General features: G+C 37.9%; 1 protein-coding gene across 1 annotated transcript in view; it reads right to left on the bottom strand.

Moving 5' to 3' along the window:
• Window positions 1–458: 458 nt before the first annotated feature.
• Window positions 459–17,109, bottom strand: part of b4galt2 (UDP-Gal:betaGlcNAc beta 1,4- galactosyltransferase, polypeptide 2) — a 157,366-nt gene continuing 140,715 nt past the window's right edge. The window contains exons 6-7 of the mRNA XM_067362831.1: window positions 10,257–10,361; window positions 459–1,943 (exon numbers count right to left, since the gene is read on the bottom strand). Of these exons, the coding sequence (XP_067218932.1) occupies window positions 1,793–1,943; window positions 10,257–10,361 (256 nt within the window). The 3' untranslated portion in view covers window positions 459–1,792. The remainder of the gene's footprint in view (window positions 1,944–10,256; window positions 10,362–17,109) is intronic.

Below are 17,109 nucleotides of genomic sequence, written 5' to 3' on the forward strand. Positions count from 1 at the left end.
TAAGGGTCTAAGAGAAACCATCGCTCATTTAAAAAAAAAAAAAAAAAATTATATATATGTTTTAACCATAAATGCTCATCTTGAACTAGCTCTCTTCTTCTTCTTCTTTAATTCTAAGTGTATTACTGCCCTCCATAGGTCAAAGTTTGAACTAATTGTTATATACTTGCACTAACATTATTGAATATGACAATTTAGTTCAAACTTTGACCTGTGGAGGGCAGTAATACATTTAGCAGCATCTACACTGCCGGAATTCAAATAGAGAAGAAGAGAGCTAGTTCAAGATGAGCATTTATGGTTAAAACGTATAAAATGGTTTCTCTAGATAAGACCCTTATTCTTCATCTGGGATCGCTTTAAACTGTAATTTTGACCATCAACCATTTGGGCTCCACTGAAGTCCACTATATGGAGAAAAATCCTGGAACGTTTTCCTCAAAAACCTTAATTTCTTTTCGACTGAAGAAAGAAAGACATGAACATCTTGGATGACATGGGGGTGAGTAAATTATCAGGAAATTTAAATTTGAAAGTGAACTAATCCTTTAAGCTACCAAAACAAAAACATGAATGAAGAAAATGATAGGTCTTCATGTTTTTATGACATTTTTACAAAGAAATGAAAGCTGAATATGCAAAAAGGCTACTAATAATTGAAAAATACAAAATGCCAATTTTGACTCAAAAGATTCACTCAAATTGGCAGGTGTGGCGAAAAGTTGATTTTGGACTCTGGGTGAATATTTTATGATACTGGAAATATTAGAGCATAATTTATATATAACCTCTGTAGATGATCCTCAAAAGAGGTGCGAGACTGAACAATATGGGCATTATTTGATCAAAGCACCCATTAAAAAAAAGCCTTGATATATGACAGGTCTAAATATGAATCTTTGAGGCAAATGAAAGTAAACAAAGAAAGAGTGGCTCGTAGCACAGTCAGTTTTGAGGATGTAGTGATAGATACAGAGGTCTGATCATCAGTAACTTCTACAGAAGCTCTTCTACCTCCAAGCCAAAGTTCTTGCCGTTTCTCCAGGCATCTACATGGAGCAGCAAGAGGATCTGCTGTGATCATCCATTCGGACCATATTGACTGACACAGTCATGTGCTTGTAGGACTAGTCCAGATCCAGTCTAATCACATTACGTAATTGTCCCCCCAAGTTCCCGTGTTAACATCCCGTTGAGTATCATCCTCAGAAATGCCTAGAAGTGTTTTCATGGTTGAAGAAATTCAGCTTAGTCCCAAGAAACGATACAAAATAAAAGAGCGCAAGAGATAGAGACACGATCCAAAGAGCCAACTTCAAGCACCGATTTATCAACCTCACGTGATCCACCAACATCTGAGATACGAAAGAAGAGATTTGAACACTGCAAGCATCGCAGGTACAAAGACACATTCGCTTTTGAAATGTACAGTATGTTCTGACTGATTTACATCAAGTGACCAGGCTGTTCTTTGTAGATCATCGTCAGATGTCACTCACAAAAACCAGAACTGAACAATCCTCTGGTTAACAGCCTAAAAGCTTGTACTGATCCTCAAGGTCTGTGATGGTGATGTTTCTGTCCCTCCAGACACCGTGTGCACATCTCGATCTGGATCAGGATATGAATCTACATTGATGGATCCACATCAAGCTTCCATGTATTCCTGAGAACTTACCAGCATATCACTGCTGTATCATAGGAAGGTGACCCTGGGCAGAGTTTGTGTGTGTGCGTGTGTGTGCTGAACTTAAGGAAGGTCATGGTATCTCGGTCAAGACCTGGTAGTTCTCTATCCTTTGAAAGGTCTTGGAGGAGGCTTGCCGATCTCTACGGAAATGTTGGTATAGAGCGGATACTTCTTCACAGACACCACTCTGTACATCAGCGAGCTGATCCCATCTTTCCTCATGGTGTTCTTGGTGTTCTGGATCTTACTGAACCTAGAGAAGGAAGAAGAAATATAAACCGTATTAGCTGTGCCATGGATTTAATATGGATTTACAAAATCCACAAAGGGCTCAAACTGGACTTGATGAACTCTCAAAACAGAAGAAAATGTGCAAAAATTTTACTTTTAGTGATACAACAGCTTGGTTTCAAGTACCTACAAAAATACATTTTTCTATCTTATTTACCACTAGAAGGTTCTTAGTAATACCTTAAAGGGTTAGTTCACCCAAAAATGAAAATTCTGTCATTTATTACTCCCCCTCATGCCGTTCCACACCTGTAAGACATGCGTTCATCATTAGAACACAAATTAAGATATTTTAGTTAAAATCCGATGGCTCCATGAGGCCTTCATAGAGAGCAATGACATTTCCTCTCTTAAGATCCATAATGGTACTAAAAACATATTTAAATTGGTGCATGTGAGTACAGTGGTTCAATATTAATATTATAAAGCAACGAGAATATTTTTGGTTCGCCAAAAAAAATAAATAAATAATGACTTAAATAGTGATGGCCGATTTCAAAACACTGCTTCATGAAGCATCGGATCACAAATGAATCGGTGTATCGAATCATGATTCAGATCGCGTGTCAAACTGCCAACGGCTGAAATCACGTGACTTTGGCGCTCCGAACAGCAGATTCGACACGCTGATTCATCTGTGCTCCGAATCTTCCTGAAGCAGTGTTTTGAAATCGGCCATCACTATATAAGTCGTTATTTTGTTTTTTTTGGTAAACCAAAAATATTCTCGTTGCTTTATAATATTAATATTGAACCACTGTACTCACATGAAATGATTTAAATATGTTTTTAATACATTAATGGATCTTGAGAGAGGAAATGTCATTGCTGGCTATGTAGACCTCACGGAGCCATCGGAGTTCAACTAAAATATCTTAATTTGTGTTCTGAAGATGAACGAATGTCTTATGGGTGTGGAACGCCATTTTTGGGTGGAACTAACCCTTTAAGGCCGTGTGTCCACCAAAGCATTTTTTTCCGAGGCTAGCATATTCTTCCAATTGTTTTCAATGGGAGCACCACGTTTTTAAAACGCCAGGAGCGTAATGAGGCGCTGAGTGTATATTTCACGCTGAAGCGCTCTGCGTTTTTTTTTTTTTTTTTACAGGTCGCTGAGAATTGAAGAATGTTTTTTGGTAATTTTGGGTAAAATGCAGTGCTCATCACTGTCACTTTGTAACCAGCCATCCAATCACAGAGGAGGAGGGGCGGGACAAATACAACCACGACCAACTGCCACATTCTGCTTGTACAACATCAACAGATGACAAAAACAAGCATAATAAAGGAACAAAATAATTTAAAACAAGAGCCAGAGCAAATACTTTACATTGTATCGACATTTTTATACAGAAACAGCACAGAAGCAAACTATCTGTGAAATGAGATACTAGTAACACTTCCGCGGATATTCCGTACCATAGCAATCAGTGTTGTATTCGTCCCGCCCCTCCTCCACTGTGATTGGACGGCTGGGTACAAAGTGACAGTGATGAGAGCTGCGTTGTACCCAAAGTTGAACATTCTTCAACTCTCGGCGACTGGTAAAAAAAAAAGATGCTCAGCATCTCGTTACGCTCCTGGCGTTTTAAAAACGCGGCGCTCCCATTGGAAACAATTGGAAAAAATCCCTAGCAGCAGGAAAAACATATGGGGTATGTATTACTACTCTACAAATATGCAACTTTTAGGGGCTGATAAAGTACAAAGTTGACCCTTTAAGGGTACTGTCCAAATGACAAGCAGTTGTAACATAGTGTTGTCAAAAATATCAATATTTCGATATGCATCGATACTGAAATATCTGAAAGGGTTCCAATATTGGAAACCGATACCAGCTGTGCTTTCTCACTCTCTCTTCTCTCCAACAACAAACTGACACACGCCGTCTCCTCTCACTTGACTGGTGCTTATATTGCACATAATTTTACTCATTTTCGCTCTCAAACCAAAAGGCCGCACACCACTGACCTATATAAGCGGCGTGCACATAAAGCCACCTCACAAACAGCTCATGAGTACCAAATTGAGTTGTTTTTTCCTGGCTTATTGCACTTAAATGGTCGAATACATATAAAGTTATGTCAAAATGCCCATCTTGCTGAGTATTCAGGTAAATACAGTAAGTTTTGCAATGTAAATAGTTGAGAGAAAACACATTATATAGCAACAGTAAATTGGATCCGTGCATAAAGCTCTTAAAGTGACAGCCATGTTTATTTATTTTGTCTGTTTATTCTATTGTATTTTTTGTGCTATTGTTTGCATTTTGTTTAGTTGTTCTTATTTTATTACTGTTTACTTTTTTTTTGTAAATCTACGATTCAAATAAGGCCTCTCTGTGTTATGTGTAAAAAAAATACGCATATTATCAAAACGTTGTGAGATAATAACAAATTATCTGTATGGCGGTATATATGGCGGTATTCGCCCTGGTATAGAAAATGGTATATAATATCGATATTTTTCAAGGTACCGTATCGAAGTTGGAAATTCCAGTATCATGACAACACTAGAACCCTATTTTTTTCTGACAATGAAATACCAAAAGTCATTATGGACTAATAATCTTCTACTTAATCTGCAGCTCTCAAATTAAATATGGCAGCCATGGCGCAGGATGGAAGTTAATAATCACAATGACACTGGTTCCCCTGTAACTAAACACCATGACCTGTTCCATAGGTGCCATTGTTGATTTCAAAGCTGTAGGTAAAAGGCTATCAGTTAAAAGCATTAATTATGGGTCTATTTATAACACAAAAACATAATTTGGCTTGGCATAATTTTGACTTGGCATACATCACACAAGTCGTGTTTTTTTTTTTGTCTTTTTGGAGCTTGACGATCCATGCTCACTGGATAAGATATGTAAAGATCCTTTACAATTATTTTCTTGGCAAGGTTCGGGTCTCATGCCAAATTTATGTTGTAAATGTTCAAATGTTCAACTGCCAGAGCATAGAGTTAGTAAAGCCAAGCTCCTTGGTTTAACTCCCAAGAACTGTCATACTGATAACACAGATACATCTGTCAGTGCCAAATGATAATGTTAAAAAAAGGTAAGTAACATAACCCAGAGCACTTACATAGGGTTATACCAATGTCAACCAGCAGGGGGTGAAATAACATTTATAAAAGTGCACAAAGCATCACTCTCACAGACAAAACAAATGGACCACATTTCCCTTGTATCAAAACAAACATTAATTCTGAGCCACCTGGAACATTTTCAAACACATATCTGAGATAACAAGTTTTACATAAGAAGTTTTTACAATTTAATACAGCGTGGAGAAAAAGAACATTCTGGTCTGGGCTCTGGAAGATAACAGAAAAAGAAATATCAGCATATGAGACTCCCATGGTTTATCAATAAAATGAGAGGTTCCTTAAGTTCAATGAGCTCAGCTAGAAAAGCAAAGTAGAGGAGTATTCAGGAGCCATGCTTCCCCAGCACTCTTTTATATAACATCTTAACCTCCCATCCCTTAAGACACTTAAAATTATACACATTTCAACATTTCAGCCTTAACCCAAGAAGAACTGTATTAATAAATAGGACACTTGCTCTGAAAAATGCCACAAAAAGGAAAGGGAGTTCAAGTTGTCCGTTAAAGGGTAGCTTGATTTATGCCACGCTATCAACTTCCATATCAGTGTAGGTACCATGAAGACTATTAGAGAGTCTGCAGATAATGATTTATGTACACTGCTTGAATGGAATTAGAGTATTTGAGAGGGCTCAAACTGAACAAAAATTAATATTCATGTAGACTGGTGTGCAGCAGCACTAACTAATCTGAGGAAGGTTGATGAATAGTAGCACGGTTCCTCCGGCAAGCATAACGTCTCATTATGGAGGCTGATGCTCTTCTGCAGAGTGACCAAACAAAGATGGCTCTGGCAGTAACAGATCTGAGGAGAGGGCAACCATTCATCAATTCTAGCAACTCTTCTTTTTAAATAATGGTGCGTTTGGCGAACACAGCTATTTACTCTTCAGCTCCGCATCTCCATGCAGTATGTCTCAAAAACAAATGACCTACACCTGTGTGAAAGGAAAATAAAACAAAACTGTGCCAGGAAGTAACTTGAAATTACCACAACCTAAATGTGTAGCAAGTATCCACTGCCCTATATGAAAATATACATTTGCTGTCTGAGGGCAGTACGATTAATACTTTAATTCAATAAGGACACATTAAATTGACCAAAAGTGACTGTAAAGACATTAATATTTCAAATAAATGCTGTTTTTTCAACTTTCTAATAATCAAAAGTATCACTATTTCTACAATAAATATCAAGCAGCACAAATGTTCCCTTTTGAAAGGGGACGCGCATTGCGTCCTAGAACACAAAGAGGTCGACTTGTTCTCTAGGCGCCCCTTATGTGCGTACGGGTCGCACTAGTAGTGACGTCATAGGCTGTCGCCGGCTAATACGATTGGTGTGATTTGATAGCGTTCAGACACCGGTTCCCGCGGAGGTGTTCCCCATCATCAGCATTCTAGGATGCAATGTCTCGTTCCCTGTTCTCAGGGACATTTTCAACATTGATAATAATAAGAAATGTTTCTGAAGCCAATGAGCTTGCTGCTCAATAGGGGTGTAAATCGGACAATTCATCACGATTCGATACAATATCGATTCTCATAGCCAGCGATTCGATATTTTCCGATACCTCAAAAAGTTTTTTTATGCATAGCATCAATGCATCGGATCGTTAGACATTAGATCGATGTATTGTTACACCCCTACTGCTCAACATTTAAATAGCTGGTTACTGTTCACTATAAGAGTTGCAGCATGCTTTTAGCATTCCTCTGAAACCCTCCACCCTCCCCAGCTCCACCTGTATAGATCTGCTATGGGTTATTTTATATATGCTATTTGCACAGCAGCAGTATGTCTTGTATGTATTGGCAGTAGCAAGTACATTAACACCATGCTAAAAATCTTCAGATAGTTGTCATGGTTATGGTTGCCAGCACTCTGAATAGGGAAATGTCAAATTGATGTGAAGCCTCATACGAAACATTAAAGGTGCCATTGAATGTTTTTTTTTTTTTTTTTTTACAAGATGTAATATAAGTCTAAGGTGTCCCTTGAATGTGTCTGTGAAGTTTCAGTTCAAAATACCCCATAGATTTTTTTAAATTAATTTTTTTAACTGCATATTTTGGGGCATCATTAAATATGAGCCGATTTATGCTGCTGCCCCTTTAATTCTCGTGCTCTCCGCCCACGGAGCTCGCGCTTGCCTTAAACAATGCATAAACAAAGTTTACACAGCTAATATAACCCTCAAATGGATCTTTACATAGTGTTCATCATGTATGCGGCATGCATGCATCGGATTATGTGAGTATTGTATACTGCTATATTGTTTACATTTGATATTGAATGAGTTTGAGGCTTTGCTCCGTGGCTAACAGCTAATGCTACACTGTTGGAGAGATTTATAAAGAATGAAGTTGTGTTTATGCATTATACAGACTGCAAGTGTTTAAAAATGAAAATAGCGATGGCTCTTGTCTCCGTGAATACAGTAAGAAACGATGGTAACTTTAACCACATTTAACAGTACATTAGCAACATGCTAACTAAACATTTAGAAAGACAATTTACAAATATCATGATATCATGGATCGTGTCAGTTATTATTGCTCCATCTGCCGTTGTTCTTGCTTGCTTACCTAGTCTGATGATTCGGCTGTGCTGCTCCAGACGTTAATGGCTGCCCTTGTCTAATGCCTTTCATAATGTTGGGAACATGAGCTGACATATGCAAATATTGGGGGCGTACACCCCGACTGTTACACAACAGTCGGTGTTATGTTGAGATTCGCCTGTTCTTCAGAGGTCTTTTAAACAAATGAGATTTACATAAGGAGGAGGAAACAATGGAGTTTGAGACTCACTGTATGTCATTTCCATGTACAGAACTCTTGTTATTTAACTATGCCAAGATAAATTCAATTTTTAATTCGAGGGCACCTTTAAAGAGCAATTTGGGGGAAAGTGAGACTTTTAAATTACAACATTATTTAAAATTTTAAATTACAACAATGTAATTTAAGAGCCATACAAAGCTCTTGAGAATAAATGTATAACTACTAAATGCAAACTACATGAATACATTGTCCTCTCTACAGTTACCGACAAATTACAGAGGAAATGAGGCCAAAACTTACACATTAAAACAGGAAGTAAGAAAAATACAAAATAAGTAAGGCTTGAAAGAGCTGTATAAGTAAATGTCAGTAATCCACAGTATTTCCCAAATCAGCTTTATTCATCAAATTTCCTGCTCAATTTTAAAAGGCTGTTAGGTTTGAGACTAAACCTCTTATCACGTACAAACGAGCCTTCTTAGAATAATCCCCACAAGTCTCTAATGGAGGCAATAAAATCTAGAGAGGAAGGGATCATACTATAAATGACTTCCCATTATTCTAGTTATGGTGCTAATCAATTATTAATCAGATGCCCAGATGAGTTGTGACTCTACCACCTACACTGATGTGTGCCTGGGTGTGTTATATCAGCCCTGGCAAGAGGGAGTGTTTCAGGGGATGCGGTTGAGATCCATCAATCTCAGACTGCACTTCCTGATATATTGATTTTCATCAAGCCGCAGTGCCCACTTCTGCGTCGGTCTGTGGATGTTCATCATCATAAGAATCGCTCACTGATTTAGTACACTTAAATGGAGCTTTTTCTGATGTTAATTGCCAGCCTAGGTGAGCTGAAGATACTTCTTTCAAAAATATTACAAACCTGTGTGTGTGTGTATATATATATATATATATATATATATATAAAGACAGAAGCACACTTAAATGAAGCACACTTAAATTGTATCAGTTTCCTGCTTATTCCTGCAAGGTTTTGATAGAGCAGCCCTGGGTTAATTGAACAGCATTAAAAAAAAAATGTTTTAGCAAACGATAAAGAACGCATTTTCCGGTCTGATGGTTGTACTGAAGGTGGATCTCAGCGATCGACACTGCATCGTTTTACCCGTTTGAGACAGAACACAAACAAATGACCTGTCTGTGACAACAGGCCTACTTTAGCGTGACATGTTTCAATTCATTAACTTCAGCACAGACACCTCATTCATTTCTACCCGCGTTCTTCTGTCCTCTCCAGTGAAATTGAGTTTAGCATGCGCTCATGGCTCTCTGGGTGGGCCACGCTCATTACTTCAATTGTCTGAGCCACTTGTAGGAAAAAGACAAAAAGAAAGAGGGAGAGCAAGACATAAATAGAGAGACAGTGAGTGAACGAGAAAGAGAGATCAAGGGAAAAAAAGAATGAGAATGAAACTGAGCAAAAGAGAATAAATCACTGACTCTTATCTTTGCGCAGTGAGAGCTGAGTGAAACCTCCTACCAGAGAAAAGACCAATCCTAACTTTTAATGGCATTTCTTTTGCTTCTGTCTTGCCATTTCGCTCAAAGCTCTCCTAAGATTGACAACCAGCAAGAAAGAGTGGACCAACCTGCAACTGCAGGAATCGTTTTGCAATTAGTTGCTCTGCTGTGAAGCTTTTCTACCTGGGAACAATCTGGCCCGCAGCCCAGCGTCCACGGATGGGCTTATCGACTCATTGATTGGGCTATTTTACACTCTGTGACGTGTGAGCTATTCAAGCATTAAGAACCTCCGCCAGCTGGCATAAACTCGCACAATCATATTTAGGAGTCTGAATGCATCTTTAAAGGGACAAAACTTCTTACAGCCCCAGAAAAATTGAGTTACAAAAGCTGGACAAAGTTTGCAATACCAAAAACTAGCAATGATACTGGGTGACTAACTGGGTGGATTATATTTTCTTCAACAGCTGTCTTAATTAAAATAATTTAATTATCAACGTGTTGTGTTTTTTCTGTTCTTTATTATTAAAAAAGTCCAATTTTAGTGCTGGTTTGGTGCTGACCTAGTTGGTAGACCAGACAGACAATCCTGTTCACCATAAAATCTCGCCATGACGGTGTTTGGAGCAGGGACGTTAAATGCAAGAATACAATCTGCCTGAAGACTGTAAAATGTCAGTAATATCAAGCTATGTCTTACATCTGCAGTGCAAAGGGCTCTGCTGTGTTTTAGATCAATAAGTCACAAGAATAAGTGTGATAGAAGATAAGTGGTGTGATTTAACACTTCCTACGAGAGCTTCTGAATCTTAATCATTTTCAGGCACAGGCAGGGTGGGCACTTTCACACTACACAGCGATGAGGTGGCAGGGGAACATGGTCTTACCTCTGGGGGTTTGGCTCATTGTGCTTGTCTCTCTCATGCTTGATCATCCTGTAGCGGCCGATTCTCACATCAGGCCGAGACACTTTCATCCCATTTAGTGTGATTCTGACAGAAAGGGGGAGCAAACAACAGAGAAAATATATAGTTAGTATGTGAGGTTTCATATCGACTGACTGATTGGCCTCAAGCAATCACAGCATCGCCTAATGACTTTCATAGTCGTGGTCGAGGGGAAAGAGGGCATCACCCAGCTCAAATTACAAACACTTTCTGTCTGTTTCTTTTTTTTTTAATGTGTCCACATTGCTATACGTTCAGAGTATGTATATATAATAACAATAAAGGTCATTTGGTTCCTATTTGGTATTGAAGTAGACAGTAGTTTGACTTTACTATCAGTGACATGAGGCTTTCAAACAATGAACATCAAGCAGCTACAGCTAATCAAAGACTCGTTAACCCACACGAATGGCAGAAATTGTCAAATGGGCAGGAAACAAGGCAGAATGAAAAAAACAAAGCAAAATAAGTCAGTAGCTGAGAACTATGTTTGCTTAAGAGAGCAGCCAGACCAGGCAGCTCCATACACACCCCGCCTGGAGTACAATCCCATTTGTTTGAGTAACTACAGCTTAGAGCGACTCAGGATTGCTTGAACAATCCAACCATTCTAATCTCCCTGCTTGGCTCCAGGTCTTGGCATTAGTGCAAATCTTATGTTTGTCATGTGAGCATCGTGTCGGCGGAGCTCTGAGCGTTACGCTGCATTTCCGAGGGACGACGCTTTTCTTAAAGTATTTGATTAGATGGAAATCCTTCCGAGGAGAATAAGGGCATGCCTATTTGTGTGTTTGTGTGGGATCTTTTTTATTTAATTTTTTATATACCTCAACATAATAAAACAAGAGCAAGGCCTTCGTCATAAATAATGTAGCTAGGAGGACTGAAGGTAATCTCTGGGTATTCTTGACCCAGAAACAGAAAGGAGATTTCTGAGGGTCTGAGATTATCATGAGAGAAAAGACAATGTAAAAAATGATGAAAACTGCAGAAAAGAGTGGATTTGTAAACGTCTCAGAGGACGAAACTTGATGCGTGACAGTGACCACATTTGCATGAAAATTCATTTGGTAATTTCTTACCAGATCTTTGTAAATTTTAAATATATTGTAAAACAAGACAGATGATGGACGATGCAAAGTACCTCATCTTAGAAATAAGAACTATGCAGAGCGATGGGGTTTATTTATATATATATATATATATATATATATATATATATATAAAACTGAATGACTATCATATATTCAATGGTATTTCCATATATTTAAAGGTGCCCTAGAACTTTTTTTAAAAGATGTAATATAAGTCTAAGGTGTCCACTGAATGTGTCTGTGAAGTTTCAGCTCAAAATACCCCATAGATTTTTTTTTTAATTCATTTTTTTAACTGATTATTGTGGGGCATCATTAGAAATGAGCCGATTCAGGGTGTGTGGCCCTTTAATTCTCGTTCTCCACACCCACGGAGCTCGCGCTTGCCTTGAACAACATAAAAAAAGTTCAAACAGCTAATAAAACCCTCAAAATGGATCTTTACAAAGTGTTCGCCATGCAGCATGTCTAATTGCATAAGTACAGTGTACAGTTGATATTTACATTGATTCTGAATGATTCTCATTTTTCGCTATTGTTCTTGCTTGCTTACCTAGTCTGTTGATTCAGCTGTGCACAGATCCAGACGTTAATACTTTGCTGCCCATGTGTAATGCCTCGATCATGGGCTGGCATATGCAAATATTGGGGGCGTACACCCCGACTGTTACGTAACAGTCTGTGTTATGTTGAGATTCGCCTGTTCTTCGGAGGTCTTTTAAACAAATGAGATTTATATAAGGAGGAGGAAACAGTGGAGTTTGAGACTCACTGTATGTCATTTCCATGTACTGAACACTTGTTATTCAACTACGCCAGGGTAAATTCAATTTTTGAATCTAGGGCACCTTTAAAGCTGCAGTCCATAGGATTGTGGACCAGTGGATGCTGTACAGGTACTTCGGAATCACAGATTGTAGACTTGTACGTATGACCAAAATAAGAATTTTCACCGGGAAAATGTCATCTGAACAAGTAAGTAACAAATGGTTCCAACTGAGAAAAAAAGCATTACAATAAATCATGCTGCCAACGGTGATTCAATTTAATGATCACTTAGCTCATATCAAACCGTGCAAATTATTATTATTGTTATACTTTTTCCTCAAATTGTTAGTTGACAACATCAGCATTGTGTGACTATTAGTGTGTATTAGCGTTACCTGTAGATTTCAATTTCTGTACAGTCTAATCTCTAATTGTTCATTTGTCATACCATACAATCTGCCATCAAAATTATAAGTTTAATTATTCCAGCTGCTGTGAGAAAAGGCTATAAATGATCCGCCACATGCAGCATCCTCACATGATATATAGCCTACTAGCTGGGACTCATTCTGTATGTAAACAGACGTGACGTAATGACGCAAAGATGAATGGCTGCATGCTTGAATTTCCCACGGAAACCTACCAGAACCACCTGAATTATAAAACATTATTACAAGTTTACCGTTGTGAATCGGGCTAAGGTAAGGAGATAGTTTTGAACACTGACTGGTTATGTATTTGCTCAAAAATTGATTTTGGATCATTTTTAACAAAAAAAAAAGTTACAGACAGCAGCTTTTATAATATATTCCATTGGATTTACAGAATATTCAAATATCAAAGTATACCAAAGTATTAACATGAGCCAGAACATTATGACCAGTCACAGGTGAAGTGAGAACTGGACCTGGTCCGATGAGTCCTATTTTTTTTTTTTACATCACATGGATGGCTGTGTACATGTGAGCCGATTACCTAGGGAAGAGATGGCACCAGGATGCACTGTGGGACAACGACAAGCCACCTACCTAAACATTTTTGCAGACCAGGTACACCCCTTCATGACAATAGTGTTCCCTGGTAGAAGTGGCCTCTTTAAGCCGGATAAAACACCATACCACACTGCACAAACTGTTCAGGAATGGTTTGAGGAACATGATGAAGAGTTCAAGGTGTTGCACTGGCCTCCAAATTCCCCAGATCTCAATCCAATCAAGCATCTGCGGGATGTGCTGGACCAACAAGTTCGATCCACAGTGGTTCCACCTCGCATCCTACAGGACTTGAATGATCTGCTGCTAATGTCTTGGTGTCAGATACCACAGCACACCTTCAGGGCTCTTGTAGAGTCCATGCCTCAGTGGGTAGGTGCTGTTTTGGCAGCATGGAGAGGACCAACAGCAAATTAGGCAGGTGTTTATAATGTTTTGGCCCATCGGTATATATATATATATATATATATATATATATATATATATATATATATATATATATATATATATATATATATATATATATATATATATATATATATGCCAGTTTAAAACAAGAAATAAACAAGATATATTCAAAACAAGTGAAAATAAATATTCCAAGTATGTTCTGAAAAACAAGATTCACTATCTTATGCGATTTTGCATAAGATGTTTAAATATTTTACTGGACAAGACAAAAATACTGATTATGAAAACAGTCTAAGAACCTTGCCTAGTTATGAAAATCCTCATATCCGAATTTTGCTCAGCTGGACGAGAAGCTATTTTAAGCTCTTCTGCTCTGATTTGAGTTTTGGCTGGAATCAGTTCAGTTCCAGGTATTTGAAGGAGGTGTAAAAAGATGACAAAAAAGCTCAGATAACTGTGTCCATGCTGGTAATTAGTATTTGGTTGGCTCCTGTTCTGGACACCTGCAGTAATTTGGCTAAACAGCCATAAGCCTCAAGTAAAACGAGGGTTAAATGTCTTGGAGCCGGATTTGTGTTCATTATTATGCACATTATACACACATATTACTGTATTTATTCGCTGAGCATTTTCATATCATACTGGGCGATTCATTCACAGCAGCGTTCCTTGAACTCTCTGGCCTTTCATGCTCAGATCAGACAGCTGTGATTACTCTGGGGCTGCAGCACTTTGAGAGTCGCCTGATTAGGGGAAAAGCAAAATGCTGTGCCATATAAAGACCTTGGAAAGCCATGTCGAATATCTGAAGATTTGTGACTTCTTTGCCAGTGCATAGAAAAAATTAGTTTTTTTTTTTTTTTTTTGGTTAGGAATAAACAAAGACGCAACTAAATTTACCTCAGCTTTGGAGGCAAAGAATGGATTAAAACACCTGCAGGAAGAGAGCAAAAGTGGAAAACAGGTGGGGAAACAGTCATTACTCAAAAACAAACAAACAAATGCATTACTGTTGTACCATAATAGTGGTATATGATGAAATAACTAACAGTGTCTCTATTAGCCAAGAAGTCAATTTTTGTGATTAAGGGAATATTTGCCTGAATTCTGATGTAATAATGAATAGTGTTGACTGGAGATATGTTTTAGTGCATAGCCCTTGATTGGATTAACTAAGAATTTTGCTAGATGTCCTTTCTTTCTTCCTCCCTGCATTTCATTTGATTGCATTAGACCCTCGGAGTGGATTGGAACTGGAATTATTACTATTACTTCATGTCTTGCTGGCAGAGCAGAAATGGGAAAGGAGAAGGAATAAAAGATAGATCAGACATAGAGGGAGTGAGACAGACAGAGATAGACAGACAGAAGGTTAAGAAAGAGAAGGAAATAGTGAGAGAGAAAGGGAGGGACAGAGGAATGGACACATGATATGGCAGAGCGACTGACCTTGTCTGGCTTTCTTCTTCTATTACAGCCCTCCCCATTCCCTCTCTCTGTTCTTTGCTCATAAACTATTTGGAACAATATTTAATAAGACGTATTTAATATGTTTGACTATCATTTTATGGAGGACTAGGAGTGATAGTTAAAAATAAAATGAAAAATAAAAAAGATGTATTTAAACATTTAAACAAATGCAAAATTTAAAAAGATTTTTTTTTATAAAACATACAAATTGCTTTCCATTATTATTTTGCCAATTGAATTAAAAAAAGTAAGATATGCGTTATTTTGTTATATTTTAAACATAAATTAAATAAACGGTTTTAAATAAATTATATTAATTAATTAAAAGTATTGTTATGTAAGTTCTGTTGCTGTTTATTGTTAGATGGTATGTAACGATAATATAGATTCATTGCCAAATTGTTTCTTCATTGGGTCATTTTGCATACTATATAGCACATTAGGGGCCAGATTTACTAAACGAGGCAAATTAGCGTGAGAGCAAATGCAGCGATGGGAGTGACAAGTTTTGCACGTGATCTACTGCTGATGCGCCAATTAAAGAACACAGATGCAGTCAAATCATTTACATAATGACCAATGTAATCTACCAAGAGCAGTGAAAATTAGCGTTGGGTCACAAATAAGCAGAGCTGATGCTCATCAGGTGCAGGATGACACAGGCGCAGCTTGTTATGTAATCTGACAAACACGTACACACATATATATATATATATATATATATATATATATATATATATATATATACATTTATATATATTATATATATATATATATATATATATATATATATATATATATATACGCCAACATGGCTTGGCAAAAAATATATTTGGATAACGTTTTCCTCTGCCATTCCAGAGATATTAATACGAGTGGAAAAATATTTCTCCCTTCTACCACACGCTCTCTGTTCTCTGCGATGTCTCCTCCTATCAGCAACAATTGCAGCCATGTTGCAAAATGGATCAAGACATGCTTCTTTAGGCGTTAAAGGATTAGTTTCCTGATAATTTACTCACCCCCACACCATCCAAGATGTTCACGTCTTTCTTTCTTCAGTTGACAAGAAATTAAGGTTTTTGAGGAAAATATTCCATTTTTCTGCATATAGTGGACTTCAGTGGGGTACAACGGTTTGAAGGTCCAAATTGCAGTTTCAGTGCAGCTTTAAAGGGCTCTGCGCGATCCCAGCCGAGGAATAAGGGTCTTATCTGGCTCTGCAATTAAGTTGGAAAGGTCACGCATGATGTAGGCGGAGGTTCCAACCTGCGACAATGGTTCGTACTGCTAGCGTTTGGTGGAAAAATTGTCTATTTAAGCCATTGAATGCAACATACAGTTCATGCTGGTTGATGTGATATATATTACACTTATATTACATTTTTATTTTCCAATTAATAAAAATGATATTTATTTATTTAATAAGTGCTTTTTTTTTTAAGTGCCACTCATAGTTCTCCATTATCACATGGCCTGGTTACTTTGCGGGTTAACCGCAGGCAGTGGTTTCTCAGAAATATCTGCCCTGTTCAGAATTTTGCCAACATTCTGTCTGCTATAAAAATGATCTGCTATGAAACACCACCAAAACCTATTAAATGTGCACTATTGATGCTGAAGTCATGTATCTCTACATGCCCATGGAGTTGCACACACTCAGACTGGGACTGTTGAAAGCTGTCAAAACAGACTGCTCATTTCAGTCCAGTCTTCCCATGAGTAGTTCATAACTATTCAATTTCAGCTTAGAATCCACAGTGGAGCACACCTGTCTACTGCCTTCCACTGTCTGCTCCTTGCTGCACTGTAAGGGAAATGTCCCTCCAGGGCTTCCATTCTCTCCAACTACACAGATGTTGAAAATCAAAGAAAGAATGATGGGCTGTTTCTCTGTCCACATGGCTAGAGGGGAGAGCAAAACTCTCCAAAGGCTTTTTTTTTTATACTTCGCTTTTTGTTTCAAGCCAGTCTGACAGAACATTTGCTGTGCATGAGGCCAGAACACAGTCATCTGAGTCCACTATCCTCCCTCACACACATCCCTTTGGGCTATTC

Source organism: Chanodichthys erythropterus, chromosome 16, assembly GCF_024489055.1.
Source record: "Chanodichthys erythropterus isolate Z2021 chromosome 16, ASM2448905v1, whole genome shotgun sequence".
In the NCBI taxonomy this organism is placed as follows: Eukaryota; Metazoa; Chordata; class Actinopteri; order Cypriniformes; family Xenocyprididae; genus Chanodichthys; species Chanodichthys erythropterus.